At 38.9% G+C, this 17,853-nt stretch overlaps 1 protein-coding gene across 1 annotated transcript in view; it reads right to left on the bottom strand.

Annotated features, from left to right (window-relative positions):
* Positions 1-996: 996 nt before the first annotated feature.
* LOC104402225 (collagen alpha-1(XI) chain-like) overlaps positions 997-17,853 on the bottom strand; it is a gene marked incomplete at both ends in the record, with an annotated part of 90,010 nt that continues 73,153 nt past the window's right edge. Inside the window, 12 exons of the mRNA XM_010010044.1 lie at positions 997-1,050; positions 1,136-1,226; positions 1,659-1,712; positions 3,939-4,003; positions 8,108-8,161; positions 9,034-9,087; positions 9,394-9,447; positions 9,631-9,738; positions 10,233-10,286; positions 15,172-15,225; positions 15,327-15,380; positions 16,294-16,347. Coding sequence (XP_010008346.1) covers positions 997-1,050; positions 1,136-1,226; positions 1,659-1,712; positions 3,939-4,003; positions 8,108-8,161; positions 9,034-9,087; positions 9,394-9,447; positions 9,631-9,738; positions 10,233-10,286; positions 15,172-15,225; positions 15,327-15,380; positions 16,294-16,347 — 750 coding nt within the window. The remainder of the gene's footprint in view (positions 1,051-1,135; positions 1,227-1,658; positions 1,713-3,938; positions 4,004-8,107; positions 8,162-9,033; positions 9,088-9,393; positions 9,448-9,630; positions 9,739-10,232; positions 10,287-15,171; positions 15,226-15,326; positions 15,381-16,293; positions 16,348-17,853) is intronic.

Here is a 17,853-nt window from a genome sequence, read left to right as displayed (position 1 = left end):
ATATTTATATATATAGTCTATATATTGTTTCTATATATAATATACATATTTTTATATATAGTCTATATATTGTTTCAAGGCTTTTTATTTCCAATGTGTCACTCAACTGTGGTAACAGTGGTGAGCTTTAGTTCAGTGAATTTGGAAAGCAATGGATATATGATCTTTCCACTAGTTTATATAATTTAGATTTGAATTTCTGCACATAATGCTGAATAAGAACAGCAGTGTCATGCAATTTGTGATATCATGTTTTCAGCTTGTTAGAAAAAAATGCACTAAAATAGCAAGTGTAAAGAGAAGCAATGATATAATTTGACAGTATGTCATATATGAGTTTCCCTTGCTTTAATCATTATTGAGACATAGCAGGACTGTGGTATGCAGTAGAAACTGGGAGTTTGGTTCACTCAGACCCTTTTGAAACACTTTGGTTCCTGGCACTGCCACAGTGAACAACTGACATGATGCTGCTGTTCATTTTTAGAAAACCAGCATGTTTTCTTCTTTGGTAGAAGCTCCTTTTGGCCCTACTTCTGATCTAATTTTTACTTCTCTACGGAACAGATATGATCTAAACTTTTACCCTATAAATAATATTTTCCTAAACTAGTAGTCACTAAAATCAGCGGCTGTACAAAATTTGCAACTGCTGAGGAAACTCAGTGATTTAAAGTATGAAGCTTTGCTGATACGGGGACAGAAGTAGATTTTCTGATTGTAAAGTTCGTTAATTTTACTTCTATTCACGGGATTTCAGGAATTTGGTTTTACACTGCCTTATGCAAGTGTTTATGTGCTCAGCAGCATTCAGCACAGCTGCCTACTGAAGTAGAGCAGTAAAAATTCGAAGGCAGCTGTGCATCAGATTTCACCAGCACAGAAGAATAGTGACTTTGTGCTAAGACCTGAATTGTACATTCATTTTTCTGTAAATGCTGTATGTTAATGAAATGGTGCTTTTTCTGGTTTGGCACTGAAAGGAAGTGTACTCACCAGAGGCCCAGGAGGGCCATCCTGACCTGGCGCTCCAGGTAAACCTTGTTCTCCCTAGAAAAAAAACAAAGTTTGTTTTACCAGAGGATATACAAGAAATGCAACATTTATATTATTACTATATGCTCTGCTTACTTACCACAGGGCCAGGAATGTCCAGGTTTCCCTGCAGGTCCTTGTGGACCAACAGGACCTGTTTTTCCAGGAGCCCCTTCTGCACCAGGTTCACCCTAGAAAGAACATAGCAACAGAGATCAGATTGGAAGAGCTGACTAAGCGTGGCACTGTAGGGAGCTACAAGCTGCAAAGTGAGAGCCAAGTTTCCTCACTCGATTTTTTAAAAGCTATTCTAGAAACTGTGTTCTGTACTGGGCAGGGTTTTGAACAGTATTTTGATAGCTTCATATAAAGATGTGGTGCTGCCAGTAAAGCAGGCTCATCTTGCTTTTCTGCAGCGGTGAGCTAAGCTGGGCTTGCACTGTGAGAGTCCACCATGTACTTGATTATGCACTGCTACTAATTCTGGAGTTTAATTAGGATTTTATGGTTTACCTAATACTGGTTTGGTTAAGTTTCACAGTCAGTGCATGAGAAGGAATTTACTTTTCATTTATATATAGCTTACATTTATATGCTTTCAAAAAAAATCTTGACTGTATTACCTTGGCACCTTTTTCACCTTGTCTGCCTTCAGCACCAGTTGCTCCTGGAGGTCCCTGTAAAACATGGAGATGAAGCTCATAATCTCAGGTTTCTAAAACACCACCTAAAAAATCTCTAAGAATGTGATTTCCACTGTATTAATAAGTAGTAAATGCTAACTAAATTTCTCTCTTGGCATTTTATTCACAGGATAAAAATCCCAATCTGTCCTACCAGCTCTTTCTCTTGATAAAATTTTCTGGGTTTTTACAATATCTAAAAGAATATACATGGCGTAACACCTCTGATATGATTAAAAACAAAGAAATAGCTTGGAAAAATCAAAACAGGAAATAAAAAGAACAATCTGAATTTACATATACAGTAACAGTTATAAATTTGCTTTGCATTGGTTTCTACCTATTCGTTGTAATTTATCCACTGATTCCAAAAGGGCATGTGCACAGAATGGCATATAATTCTTTATTCTAAGTCAGGGATGGGCTTAGTAAGCATTTGATGACATTTGGACAGCCAAAAATTGATACATGCCTTAATATTATCGAGTAAATATGGAAGAGGGAAAAATAATCACAAGTAGAGGTTGTAAGGAATGAAATGAAGATACTTACTACAAGTAGCTCTTGGTACCAGGTTTCCTGGTACCTTGGTACCTGGATACTGGTCTACAAAAGCTCTGTTTGACTAAGAAGATAGAACTTGGTATTGCAGGAGGATGTAGAGATGGGATAAGGTTCAGGTGAAGGCCACAAAACAGGAGTTGCAGTTGTATGGCAGCACTGTGAATACCTATTGCTGATGTCACACATCTTTCATTTTCTTAGGGTTTCAATGAAAAATAAAAAGACATTTTTCTCCTCCAAAACATCAAGGAGTGATTTTCAGCTCAGGGAATTAATATGCATAGCTTCAGTTATGAGCAGCAGCAGTATCTAGAATCTAATGTACTCTGCTGAAAATGGTTCTCATATATATACTTAGTTTAGAAAAGGTGCAGTCAAGATAATAGACCAACTGTTTCCTACGAGGTTTATTTTTAGCATGTGAAATGTCTTTATTACAAGTGGCCATTTCTTGCCAACCAATAAGCAGCTTAAAGCAAAAGGAAGGAAAAGGGACTATGATCAAATATAAGGTGATCTTCTGAATCTATAAAACTTACTTCCTAAGACTCAGCTATTCACTAATGCCACAAGCAGTTTGCTATGTAGAAATTTATTTACTGCTTTTTACTTCATAACAAGAGGCAATAAAAAAAATGCAGGTCCCTAAATTTTACAGATGAGACCTGTTCTTGCGGTCAAGCATGTACCTGTATGCTTTGTGAGCTCTGGGTTTTAGACTAGAGTTTGACCTAATAGCAACTTTTTGTACTAGAGCTGAATTCAGCCTAAACTTTTTATAGCCTAATATATTCCATCATCCACTATTATTAGCACATATCTTAAGCAACTCAAACACTTTTAATGTAGTTCCTAGAAACAGATATTCTTTTTATAACTATTTCCATAGAAGTATATTAAGATCACTCATTTGCTTCTGAAATTAAGCTTTCTCCAGGGTGGAACTGAACATCTGCAGCCCTGTATGAACCTTCTGGCCAAAAGAGAGAGTTCATAGAATCAGAGAATAGTTAGGATTGGAAAGGACCTTAAGATCATCTAGTTCTAACCACCTTACCATGGGCAGGGATGCCTCACACTAGACCATGTCACCCAAGACTCCATCCAACCTGGCCTTGAACACTTCTTTGAGCAACCTGTGCCAGCACTTTACCACCCTCACAGTAAAGAACTTCCTTACATCTAACCTGAACTTCCCCTGCTTAAGTTTGAACCTGTTACCACTTGTCCTATTGCTACAGTCCCTGATGAAAAGAAGTTCAGGCTTTCCACCAAAGGTAATGCAAAATGAATTGAACTACCCACAGCAGTCCTTGGTCATTTGTTTGGCTATCAACAGGTTGTTCTCTTTCTTTGGTGTTTTTCAGAGCTGTAAGTGGTAAAAGACTTAATTCTACCTCTTCAAAATACAGAGAAGCTAAAAAGCCCTGGGCAGTGTGGGCAAGTTGCTCACTCTTTAAAACAGGAAGAATAATTCAAATCACTCCTGTTCCAGTAATAATCTCTGGTGCATATACCCCTTTGTGTAGATTGCAATTAGTTGGGTGGATTGCAGTTTGCAGCGATAACAAGAAAACTGATTAGCAGGTATATAAACAAAGTCAGGAGCATTTTAGAAACAGGACTTTGTTGTTGTTGTTGCATGAATTAGTTTACATGCCCATTGTCTTTACTGCATGAAAATTCCTTGCACTCAAGTTCCCATACGGATTATAATCTACCTAAGAAACCAAAAAGGGTTGAGTGTTGTAGTTTGTATTTGAGAACTATGGTCTCTGCCTAATCTAGAAATGCAGCTGCAACATGAATTAACAGGGCTAAAAACACTGTGATTGCTAAATTACAAATGCAGTGAATGATGATTGCTGAACAAAGGGGGTGCAGTCATTATCAACCAGTGCCAGCACAAAGCAGCTCAATGAACTGCTCTAACAGGCGGCGATTGCTGGCATGGCACAGATGGTGCTTCTACACCATCTAATTATTATTTATCTTACCTTCCTACACTTGAGCTGTTGAATGTCTGGCAAATTTTAACTGACAGAAAAGATCCCAATAACAATAATTTTAAACTAATGCGAGGCTCCCCACTCTCCCCACCCCAGCTATCATGGTGATTTTTATGATCATTACACTATAAATCTGGACCTGATAAATTTTATGCAGAATGGAGAAGACAAAGGAACTCATAAAGGAACAAATTTGTCCTCAGTTTTTGTTACATGAACCTACTGGGCATTTTTGTTTGCTATACCCTATTTCATCAGTTAATTAAAATGATTTGTTGTTTATAGCTGTTTGTCATCTAAGACATGAAAAGGAAGTCAGGCAAAAACTCCAAGAGGCCTGCACAGATCCTGGACAGCTCCTGGACAAAGTCAAACACAAAAGGAAACCTGTATGGGGTGGAAGCAAGGACAGGAAGCCTGGGAGGAATACAGAAAATTATCTGAGCAGCCAGGGATCAGATTAGGAAAGCTGAAGTTCTGACAGAATTAAATCTGGCCAGGGATGTCAAGGGCAACAAGAAAAGCTCCTATAGGTACATTGGTGATAAAAGGAAGTCTAAGGAAAATGTGGGCTAAGTCACAGAAGGCAAATGCAGGGACTGGGAGAATGGAGGACCTCTTGCTAGAGATCAGGTTCAAGACCATTTAGTGAACCTGAAGGTGCACAAGGCCATGGGTCCTGAGGACTGGCAGATGAAGTGGTTAAGCTGCTATCCATCACATTCGAGAAGTTGTGGAAGGCCAGGGAAGTTCTCACTGACTGGAAATAGGGAGACATAACCCCCATTGTCAAAAAAGGAAAGACATGAACACCCGTGGAACTACAGACCAGTCAGTCTCACCTTGGTGCCTGAAAACTATGTTAAGGCACATGGACAATAAAGGGGTGATTGTTGACAGCCAACGTGGCTTCACAAGTGTTCTTCTCCAGCAGTGTTAAAGTGTCAGTGAATAAGGGAAAAGCAACTGACACAGTCTACTTGGACCTACCAAGTCCAAGCTGACGTCTACTTGGACCTACCAAGTCCAAGCTGACGTCTACTTGTGCAAAACATTTGGCACTGTTTCACATGACATCCTTGCCTGGAGAGACATGGGATTTGACAGATGGACCACTCTGTGGATACGGAATTAGCTGGATGGGTGCACTCGAAACCTGAGGTCAACAGCTCAATGTCAAGGTGGAGACAGAATGAGTGGCATTCCTCAGGGGTTGGTATTAGGACTGGCACTATTTAACACCCGTGTCAGTGACATGGGACAGTGGGATTGAGTGCACCCTTAGAGCACCCTCAGCAAGTTTGCTGATGATACCAAGCTGTATGGTGTGGTTGACATGCTGGAGGGAAGGGATGTGATCCAGAAGGACCTTGATAGGCTTAAAAGGAGGGTCCATGCGAGCTCATGAAGTTCAACAATGCCAACTGCAAGGTCCTGCATGTGGGTTGGGGCAATCCCAAGCACAAATACAGGCTGGGCAGAGACTAGATTGAGAGCAGCACTAAAAAGAAGGATGTGAGGGTGTTAGTTGTCAAGAAGCTCAGCATGACTCGGGAATGTGTGCTTGCAGCCCAGAAAGCCAACTGTATCCTGGACTGCATCCCCAGCAGTGTGACTGGCAGGTCAAGGGAGGTGATTCTCCCCCTCTTTTAGAAAGAAGTTCTTCCCTGTGAGGGTGGTGGGACACTGGCACAAGGTGCCCAGAAAAGCTGTGGCTGCCCCATCCCCGACAGTGTTCAAGGCCAGGTTGGATGGGTCTTGGAGCAACCTGGTCTAGTGAAAGGTGTCCTTGCCTGTGGCAGGGGGTTGGAATTAGATAAGCTTTAAGGTCCCTTCCAACTCAAACCATTCTATGATCCTATTGTGAAGTTGGCAAATTTAAAGTTTTTTTCCTTTTGGCAGATAGAGGAATTCAGGCAACAATATTAAACATGTTTAATAGTCATACAATGAGAAAAGGATTAGAAAACGAGTTTCTAGTCACAAAACAATACTAGACTATTTGTTCAGCTTGGAATGTAATATAATACATGGAATGTCTCATGTCTTCTAGAGAATCTGGGCTGATTTCCATCAGTTGAACTTGACAAGGGATGTGATGAGAGGAAGACACGCTGCTGATGAAGAGCAGCCATTCTGAACTCAGGCAGAACTGGTAAGGCTAGCACTGGGTCCTGGACAGCTGAGAAGTCTAGTCAGCCATCTGCTGTGGACCACCTCTACCAAACAGTACTGGATATTTTTAGACACAGAAAGTAAATATGACAACCAATGAAGCGGTAGCCATTGTGTCAAACCCCTGAGGTCTTTTATCTGGTAAGATGCTTAAATAGAGGGGAAGAGAAGAATAACAGAATAAGGAGACTATACAGCTGAGGAGTCCAAGGGACTAGATTTAAAGGTATGAATGCTGAGCTCTGTCAACTTGTTTCAGAGAAAGAAAAACAAAAAGCTGGGGTGGAATCTTGCAGCCAGAGCTGCATCTCCACGGACAGTGGTATTACTAGTAAATGGTGTGTCCTTCTAAATCCAAATGAAGGACACTCGTTAGGGCTTTTTGTTGGAATTGATTCTACCATACAACTGATGAGAACTAGTGAAGAGCCTGTTTGTGTTCATTCTACCACTGAAGTAGGAAGCTTTCGATCCTTTGTTGTTTCTTTCTGGTATAGTATTAACGTAGTACAGACTCTCTACATGCTTAAAACATTCAGGTGCTTAAGTAATGTAGAATTTGATTCTATAAAATGTCTTCTTCAGAATTCAGGAATGGGATTACCTGGCAATATTTAGCTATACATTCTCCCTAAATTGGAATTGTGTCAGACTACACGGCGTGTTTGTAAAGTATTTTTTGTCTAGGTACAATCAGATGCAATATATCCATCCCACCTGTTTAGGAATGAGCTAGTGCCTTTCTGTATAATAAAGTAGGAAGTTCTAATTTGACGTCAAACAGACATACCAATTGTTAATATTCAATCGAGCCATATTTCAGTTCTACTGATAAGGTTGCTAATGCTACTATAATAATTTACAATATTATCAATATTTTGCAAGTTGGTGTAACAGATTATTGTGTAAAATAGAGAAAACTAATAAGGCATATCAGTTCAATCAAGCCTATTAAATAGAGCTGTTTAAGGTGTTTTGTTAAATAGCTATCAGCTTACATTTAATGATGCCCCCTTTCTTGTTTTCTAAAGTGTAAAAGCTGCATGTAAGTGGTCTCCAAAGGTTAATGCATCCACTACCGTTCTGTAAGTGTAACATTATTTACTGGTTTTGATTAGCTCTATTTGTAAAGCCTGTGAAGCTTCAAAGACTTCAGAAGTAACAGAATGGCTTCATAAGTTACAGAAATGTCTGCTTGTTAATTCTGTATGCAGAGGAAATGACATAGAATTGCACAAAAACTACACTGAAATGATTTTATTTCAGAGATACCAAAGCACCCACATTCTTCCCATTACCTGCTAGCAGTCATGTGCCTGTGCATGATGTCTTGTATTACTCTCGTAATCACTCACTCCTACTAGCAGACTAATTCAGCAGACACTAAATTCTTACCCTAGCAGATGATGGATTCACTTGGGTGGACAGAAAAAGCACATTTATAGATAAGGAATACATTCTTTCCTATTTATTTTTTCCCCATGTTCCATGTAACCCATGTTCAAGGGTTTTTATTGTTTTTATTTTTTCACTTCTCACATTATTTTGAAGAAACTTCAAACACAACATAGAAAACAAGTAGCTGACATTGTCTAGAAGATAGTGTCTCAGAAAGAGACATGTACAAGAAAAATTACTTACTCTTTTACCGGGTGGCCCAGGTGGGCCAGCTTCACCTGAAGGACCTGGTGGACCCTGCAATGGAAAACGATCTGCTCAGTGGTAACAAAGGATAAAATTTGGATAAATCTTTACTAAACACAACAAACATCAGCAATATATTGGCCCCTTTCAACGGACAGAAAGTAAGTACCATAAATACACACAGAGAAGTCTACAAGCATATTCAATAAATCCTTTTTTAGGGTAGTCTTTTGAAACTTTGAACAGCTTTTGTTTCTGTACAAAATGTAATCATTCTTCTCTTTCTACCTGCAACAAGACATTTCAGACCAGGAAGTGGCTGCACAGAAATAATGTATGTCCTAGCCTACTAGCTAGCTCTATTAAGAAGTTTCTCAGGTGCTGAAGTCATTACTTTTGCTAAACGTTTTCACTAACATCTGTGAGTTACTTGCCCCATGGGTGGCTTTCCCCTGAAAAATCTTTTGTGCGCTGATAGCCATTTGGCTTTTCCTTCTTGGTGTCTATGATACTCTTAAACATTTCAGGGTTGCTGATAAGCTTTCCTTCAGGAGCTCTAGAAGTACTTACTGTTAAAATAAGACATACAGATACTGATTTCCTGAAGTTTGCAGCTAAACCCCAGTTTATAACTTACTTCCAACTTCAAGGTACTACCATTTTTTTATTTTCAAGCTGATCTGTATAGGATCCCTTATAAGCATCCACTTAGAAAGTATTTTTAAGAAACCCCAGTTTATAACTTACTTCCAACTTCAAGGTACTACCATTTTTTTATTTTCAAGCTGATCTGTATGGATCCCTTATAAGCATCCACTTAAAAAGGATTTTTAAGTGCATGAATGTATAGAAACCACTGATTCAGCATAAGATACTTTCTTAGCACAGGAGAGACATGCAACTGAAATAAAATGACAACTCACAGGTTGACCAGGATCACCATCTTCACCTTTCTCTCCACCAACACCATCCTGACCCTACAGAAATCAAAGAAAATAAATAATCAAAGAAAATAAAATACAAAATTCAGCTAAATTAAGTAACTTAGTTTGATAGATTAATAGAACTAATTTTCTACAGAGCATTTTCTTAAAGACATTAGCCTTCAAAACTTTTTAAAGAAAGATTTCTAAACCTTTTTTTAAGCCCTAAGAAATATATGAACAGAAAAGCAACCGATCTCAAAGGCAAGATCGTGTCCCCAGACAAGGAAGAGTCAGGATTAACTAGAATTTAATGCAAACCAAGACTAGGACCTAAACCTGTTTTTTAAGTATACTTACAGCCGGACCAGGTTCACCAGGGGGACCAGGATCTCCAGGAAAACCAACTGGGCCCTAGAAAAATGAGGAAAAAAACCCAAGGAATCCATTGGCAAGCAGGCAGCAATCAGCAGGAGAATTTTATGAAGCATATAATGAATTCAGTTCAAATGTGAAAAATTACATACAGTTCTATATGTAGCATAACTTCAGCAGTGCTTCATAGTGCTTTGTATGAAAACTATTAAACTCACTTACTGGGTTACCCTTAGGTCCATCATCACCTGGAGGTCCTTTAGCACCTGGTGGTCCAGCTGCTCCAGGTGGACCAGCCTCACCTTTTTCTCCTCTTTCACCTTTTGGACCCTATAGAAAACATAGAAATCCAAAAAAGTAATCTGAAAATTGAATGGCTAAAAAAAGATCACAGTGGCAAAAACATGTCATAGGCAATGTTACTCCTCACTAAATGCTGGCAACTAAATGAGAAAGTAGGGCCTCAGCCTCAAGCTGGAAAAGCTGTGAATCTTAGATCAAGTGCCAATATCTGCACCCAGTTTGCATCAATGAACTGTCTTCAGAGAGAAAAATGTGTCAACTGTATGTCAAAGGTAATACTTTTGGAAGAAAAACAGGTACTCTTTTAAGAAGTCTTCGGCTTTGTCCTCTAGCTGTTAGTACAAGATGTGGCTATAATCATGCGGAAGCAAATTGCATTTTAAAGGTGTTAGTCCTTCACTGAAAATGTAAAGAAGATGCACACAAGTGATCTGATGAAATGCTTTCTAAAGTAAGCACCACCACATACCTTAAGCTCACCATAATAAGCGTTAAGAATAAAACTAACCCAGAATACTCACAGATGTTCCAGATTCTCCAGGAGGTCCAGGGTTACCAGCTTCTCCAGGTTCACCCTGTAAATTTGTGAGCATATATTGCTGAGTCATTGGGGAGGGTATTTCTATGAATTTACTTGTTATTACATATGCTTCTCATGCTTGTTCATGTTAACAGCGTACAAGAACTGTCTTACATTTGGTCTGCCTGAAGGGTGTTGAGTTACACATGGGTTTGCAGAAAGGGAATCTGAAATTTTAGAGACAATATAGCAAACTAAGCTTTTTGTGAGCCTGGAAGACTAACGTCTGGGCTTTGGAAGATCTTCCCCTTTATTATCCCATATATTGCAGATTTCCACTCTGTCATCTTATATTTAGCTTGTTATAGGAGCTAAGCAATGTTCTGATAGAGAAGATTGTAGCTGATATATATTTACAGAGTGCAAAAACATGTGCAATCTGTAGGTTATTCTTTGCCCTTGTATTTTTTTGCATTTTTAGTAAAGATGGTATTAATTCAGAACCTGATGCACCTTCTTCATAGGAAATATCTCATATTCTTTTGGGAAATAGATTTTATGATCTAATAATAAATTTATTCCATCTCTGGGACTTTTTTACCTTTTGTTATCAGATTGGATCTTTTAATAATTAGATTAGGCAAAGCCTTCCTCTGACAGAATTTCAGCAACCAAAGACAGACATTTTAAATTACAAAGAGTCATGGAATTTCATGGATATGTTTAATTCTGAAAACCTCGTTGGAATAACTAAGCAGAATGTTTGCTATCAGGCTAAGGACAGTAGTGTCAAAGTCTTTTTTTGTCTTTATTATGACCAGTTCTAGATAAGTGTCCATACAAAGCACAGACAGAGAAATTGTGACTCTAGAAGACAATCCCTTCTCACATTGGTATGCATATGTGACTGTGTTTTTTATATATATATATATAAAATAGCTCTGTGGAGAGCTATATTTAATCAAGAGAGGAATTCTAAAGCTGTGCTGTATTTTCTGGGAGGGCTTATGTTTACAAGCATGTTGGAGTGATGGAAGAAGGATGAAAAGAGATCACAGTCAGTGAGTTCCTGAAAAGTTATTAAAAGTAATTTGTTAGGACAGATACTCAGGTAGCATAAACTGTCACAGACACATCTTGCAGACCTTAGCAATTGTCTGCACAGAGGTGTATGGAAAAATTATATGCACACATAAAGATGCCTGTGCAAACTTATCACATGTGGTTTTAACCTAGGGTGAGAATATTCAATTGATTTTGTCCTCTCACTTCCATCTGCAGTAGAAATCAATGATGGATTAAGCATGTAAAGTTACTGATTTCATACAGTAAACTCTGAGAGGCTTAGGTTCTGCAGACATTCATTTTGCATTACTCATTGACTGTGCCAGTTTAACACATGCTGTGGCCTTTGATCTCAAATTAGAGATAAGCAAGTGTTGGTCCATTTTGGTTTTCTGCTTTTTCTTAATTATAAGCACAACAAAGAGAATCATTTCTGTGTGGAAGCTAGATTCAAGTGGTTCTAGTTCAGTGTAATTCTCAAGACTTCTAGACCACTCCATGGAGGCTACTGGCAGTAATAATGCAAGGCTACATGCACATTTGTACTGAAGATGTCTTTGAACATTTAGGCCTTTGTATGTACAGCAGAGGAAACAAGAAGTTAAAAGTACATGGCACTATGGGTTACAAAAAATGTTTATAATTTGCCAGAAGATACAGAGGCTTTGAAACCCCAGTATCAATGACAAAATCTCTCCTAGTCTAACCATTCAAATATGCAAGTGAGCAGATCTATTTCCCTCCTCCACATTGACAGGTTAAACCATTTGACACTTTTCCACACTCTACAATCAGCACTGAAGTGCATTACCTATAGTGTGCTTTGTCTTTCCTGAAAGGGCTGCAGAGGCCAAAGCACGCTGACTTAATAAGAAAAACATTGGGGAAAAACTGTGTGGGCATAAAAGAAGAGGAGAAAATGCATGTTTTGTTGCAAAGTGTGAACTATCCTCCCACTGCAGGAACTCCTCCTGACAAAACAACTCTTTATGATTTCTATGCTTGCAGAGCTCATTAAAAGGAACTGAAATTAAGAAGGAAGGTATCCTAACTCAAGAGAAAAAACTGGCATGTACTAAAACTTGAGGAGGAGAAAAGTCATTAGAATAAATAAAAACTTCCAAAATAATATACTTGGAAGCTTCTTTGTGTGAATGCAGAGAACATGGGAAATAAGCAAGAGGAAATAAAAATGACAACTAGTGATAAACAGTCTGAATTTCATGTTCTTGAATTAAATCTGGTGAGCTAAACGGCACAGAAGAGTCACAGAGAGAAACAAAGGCATAAGGAGCTCAAATAAGTCAATGTTTTAACAAAATGACTGGAATATAATTTGATTGGGAAACAGTAAGAATTAGAGAGATGCTTGAAACCAGTGGCAAAATTCCTACTGACTTCAGTGGGCCACAACATTATACAAAGTGGGTTTTTTTAAAGCAGTGAATAGAATAGCGGCTCCCCTAGATGAGGTGTTCCCATAATATACATTTTCTCAGTACCCCAGTGGTCACAGGAAGAGTTTTTCTTCCCACAGTGCCATTTGTTTCTGTTTCACTGACACACACAATCTCTTATTCCAATCATCACTTTTTTTGCCATCTCTACCAACTCTAACATTCAGACACATTTTTGATACTCGTCCCAGAGAGAAAACCAAATCCTACATCCTTCATGAGGCCAAGCTCTCTTTTAAAATAGCCTGGAGGAACAACGTCACAACACTGGGAGATGAGAGGGAATATCCTTAATAATGCAGTCAAGCAGAAGGACATGATATTTTGTATGTCTTACGCAATTTGGGGTAAAAAGTATTGAAGACCTAAGAATGCCACTGCTACTCAACAGGTGAGCTGATGCTCAGAGCCACATCCTGAGAAACAGGGAATGAAATGAAGCACTGTCAGCTTAAGAAATGACAGAGCTACCATGAATAAACTACAGTGTAGTTTCATCTGCTTGGGCTCAGTACCCTTTGATCTCAAAGGACAAAGAAGGCAGAAAAAGTAGTAAACTTCTCCATCAAGCCATGTATCATTACATCATTCTAGTACTCTCTTCACCACATCCCAGAGCACTGGTAAGTGACTTACTTGATGGGCATGTAGGAAAAAAAATCATGAAACATCTGAAGATTCTATTAAAAGAATAGTTTGGTAATACTGAGAGTATGACCAAACAAGTATCATAGTTGTTGATTCCTTTTAACATGATGCTTACTTAACATAGTGAAGGGCTATTTAAAGAACCACATAACACATAACACATTTTAGTGGAAAAAAAAAGACACATAACCAAAATTTTATGGTAGATGTCAACAGTATTGAAGAGCATCATAAGAAAGATCTTTTGACATCACAAGGGAACAAGCTTGTAGGATGATCTGCAGGTTTTCATTATATTTGTTATTATTCGTCATGTAAACAATCCTGTGAAAATAATGGCAACTTCCTTATCTTCTGCAAAGAAGGAATACCTAAAGGCTCTGTGAAGCAGAGTGACATGCTTTTGGACAGTGATCAAGAAGATTATCATGACAGATAGAATTGATTTTGATTGACTTGATACCTGAGTCATTGTTTGTAACTTCATAGACCTGATGGATTTGTACCTTAGAGGTACAACACAGTTATATAGTGTCAAAAGAGAGTATGTGAATAAATTAAGGAGAGCAGAAGACTTCTGAGGTGCTGAAGTTCAGCAGTGGTATATGAGGAAGATGAAGGAAAAGGTATTTGATGGGACAAGGAAGAAGAGGGGAAAACTTGCTTCATATTCTGAAAAGTTATCAATAGAGTCAGCTTTCTGACAAACTACCAATACTGGCATTCCAAGGGATGTCTTGTATAGGACTCATTAACATCACTGCTTCTTTGAATACATATGCTATTCTGTGGCAAATATTTAAGTATGAGCAATCTACATAGTTTCTCAATAAGTTATTTATACAGTGGCCTTGAATATATTGTTTCCTTTGCCTTATGCTCCATTCAAAATCCAAATTTAGAGAAAAGAAATTGTATTAAATCTATAACATTACAGCAAAATGCTTTAAGGCTTACATATGACTCAGGTCATCTAACCTGGTAAAATAAACATAAAGAAGAATTTCAAGAGACTCTTGAATTTTCTGTTTGCTCAGCATTTAATAATAGTTTACACTGGTGATTCAAATAAATCCCACAGAAAAAAAGCTATTTAAGGAAAGGAAAACATATTACATGCTCTTTGGGTAAGATATGACATTCAAAAATCACTACATATATTGGTAGGACATTTTCTGAATAAAGAATTGAAAACAGCAATTAAAATAGTTTGATAAATGGATGTCATATAGCATCAGTCTTAGGGCAAGTTTTCAAACAGCACGAATCATCCTCAAATATTTGAGTTTATTGGAACTGTATCTATCTGTATGAGGAACAAGTACATATTGATGCTTCAGGTCTGCTTCACCTCATAGCTATGTTTACCACCACTGATATGTTCTGTAACAGTTTGTATTATTAAAAGTTCCACACAGGGGGATATATACTACACAAGTATAACATGACAAACACTTCAAGCCAATAATGCTATTGTAGACATCAAATTTTGTAGTTATGGAAATCACCATAACCTTACTTTAATCCTTCACCCAAAAGCTACCTTTTCTGATCCAGAGGTCTTTACTCTGATCATAAAATATTTTTGTGATGTAAAACGTGAAATAAAAAGACCAACAGTGGTAAGTGAGCCATTAGGGGTATCGCTAGATAACTATTAAAAATGGTTAATAGTCAATAGGTCAATATAGCTCTAAAGAAGAATCCGAATGTATATTCAGATTCTATTCCAATGTTTTCTCTTTCTGGGAGGTTATTATCAATACTCACCTTTTCACCAACACCTCCAACAGAGCCGATTGAGCCAGGTGGTCCTTGAGGACCCTAAATAATAAAAGATGTTAGTTATCCCAAATACAGTTGTCCACAGTATAGTGCTTATTACTGAATTTCTGAGAGAACAAAAAAAATAGGTTAATTCTTACATCAGCTCCATTAGGACCCTGGGGACCTCTTGGACCTGGAGGGCCAGGTGGACCCTGTATCAAAGAGAAACATCTTATATAGTTACATTCATAGTGCGGCTTATTTGGCCAATGAAAAATAATATGCTCAATCTTTATAGGGCTTTTAATCTTTGCACTGCTACAGGAACAGCAGGGCTAGACTGCTGCCCATTACATGAGCTCACAACGTGACAGGGGATCCAGGCTATGTGCATACAGTACCTGAGCTAGAAAAGATCAGACGCTTAGGACCCCTGAGGGGGGTGGTGCACTGGTGTCCTGCACTGTATTTTCCCTGCAGGTTACCTGCATACCCATTCCACTGTGCAAAGACCCTGCAGCAGCCTATATAGCTGTTAACAGCTATGTGACAGTACTGCAGCATGGTGCTTACAGATGGGCAATAATAAAGTATCCAGGCTCAGCACAGGGTGTTGGGGGAAACCTTCTATAGATGATAGCTTGTGCTTCAGTCAGGACCAGCCCAGAAGGCATTCTGTTAACAGTATAAACTCAAGATCACCCTGAAAAACAGAGTAAACATAGCCAAAGAGTGTTTACTATCTTCTAACCTGCAATCCCCAGCAGCTAAGGTACACTGGCCTGCATTTCAGAAAAGCATCTCTAAACACTGGTGCAGTGGTTTCTCCTTTTAGTCTTTCTTTCCTGAACCTGCTTGCCACTGCCCTGTCTCACACACATACACTGTCTGCTTTGCTACCTACTCTTTATTTTCTTAAGTTACTTAAATCTTGATATAAAAGATGAGGAGATAGATATGGGAAAACAAAGTAAACCCCAGAGAGAGTTTCTGTTCCACAAAATGTTTCATACTCATGCACCAAATTCAGGAGTAGCTTTTCAAATTGCAAGCTACAGAGAAAATACATGAATACACAGATGGTATTTATGTCCTCCAGAGTGAGCAACAGGGAATAAGTCTTACCATTGGGCCCACATCACCATTTTCACCCTTTTCACCTGGTGGGCCAGGCAGACCCTAAAACATGCAGAGGAGAAAACTATTAGAAGGGTACCTGGAATGATGAGCTATGAATCAAAACAAAACAACTGATTTGCTTGTGCAAGTGAAACTTGGGTCAGAAGAACAAGAAAGCAAACTATATTTGCACTAAAGCAAAAAAGAAAAGAGAAAGAGAGGAGAGGTGAGCAGAAGGAAAAGGGGAAAGGGAAGGGAAAAAAAGAGAAAAAGAAAAGACAAAAGAAAAGAAAGAAAAGAAAAAAGAAAAGGAATGGAAAGAGAAAAGGGAAGCAAAGAAAGAGGAGGGGAAAGGGAAGGGGAAAGGGAAGGGGAAGGGGAAAGGGAAGGGGAAAGGAAAGGGGAAAGGAAAAGGGAAAGGGAAAAGGAAAGAGAAAGGGAAAGGGAAAGGGAAAGGGAAAGGGAAAGGGAAAGGGAAAGGGAAAGGAGGGGAAAGGAAAGGGAAGGGGAAAGGGAAAGGGGAAAGGGAAGGGAAGGGAAGGGAAGGGAAGGGAAGGGAAGGGAAGGGAAGGGAAGGGAAGGGAAGGGAAGGGAAGGGAAGGGAAGGGAAGGGAAGGGAAGGGAAGGGAAGGGAAGGGAAGGGAAGGGAAGGGAAGGGAAGGGAAGGGAAGGGAAGGGAAGGGAAGGGAAGGGAAGGGAAGGGAAGGGAAGGGAAGGGAAGGGAAGGGAAGGGAAGGGAAGGGAAGGGAAGGAAAGGAAAGGAAAGGAAAGGAAAGGAAAGGAAAGGAAAGGAAAGGAAAGGAAAGGAAAGGAAAAGAAAGGAAAGGAAAGGAAGAGAAAAGGGAAGGAAAAGGAAGGAAAAAGGGAAGGGAAAAGGAAAAGGAAAGGGAAAGGAAAAGAAAAGGAAAAGAAAACTAAAAGTAAAGAAAAGAAAACTAAAAGTAAAGAAAAGAAAGAAAGGAAAGCAGAAAAGAAAAGAGAAAAGGTTTTATATTACACAAATGCATAAGGAGTCTTAGGATGCCTAAACCAGGTGAGGCAGAAAGTTTTTTTGGGGAAAAATATGCTAAATCAACAACAAAATCAAATAAAAACCTGACACAGAAAATGCTGGGGTGGCTGGCTGACATTTAAAACACTGCCATCATTATCCAGAATCCAGGTGGGCATCTGGATTATTTGATTTGATTTATGCTATGATACGTATATATGTAAGGAAACTATGATCAGTGTAGCACAATGAAATGGTATGCAAAGATGCCTAAGCTACCTGAGTACTGGCAGCTGTGTAACTGATTTAATATGGTGTCCAGTGGAGGTAATAAATTCTGCTGAGAGGCATTGCATTGGGTTATACAAACATATCCTTAGAAGCAAACTGTCCATGTCTGACTAGTAAAAAACACCAAGAAAAGGAACTGTAGCTGATGCTAATTGGAGAATCACAGAATAGTCTGGGTTAGAAGGGACCTTCAAAGCTCATCTAGTCCAGCCCCCTGCAATAAGCAGGGACATCTTCACCTACAGCAGGTTGCCCAGAACCACATCCAGCCTGGCCTGGAATGT

This window comes from Nestor notabilis, unplaced genomic scaffold (assembly GCF_000696875.1).
Source record: "Nestor notabilis isolate BGI_N333 unplaced genomic scaffold, ASM69687v1 scaffold1520, whole genome shotgun sequence".
NCBI lineage: Eukaryota > Metazoa > Chordata > Aves > Psittaciformes > Psittacidae > Nestor > Nestor notabilis.
Note: the sequence above shows the minus strand (reverse complement) of the source record. Positions and strands in the feature narration are given on the sequence as shown.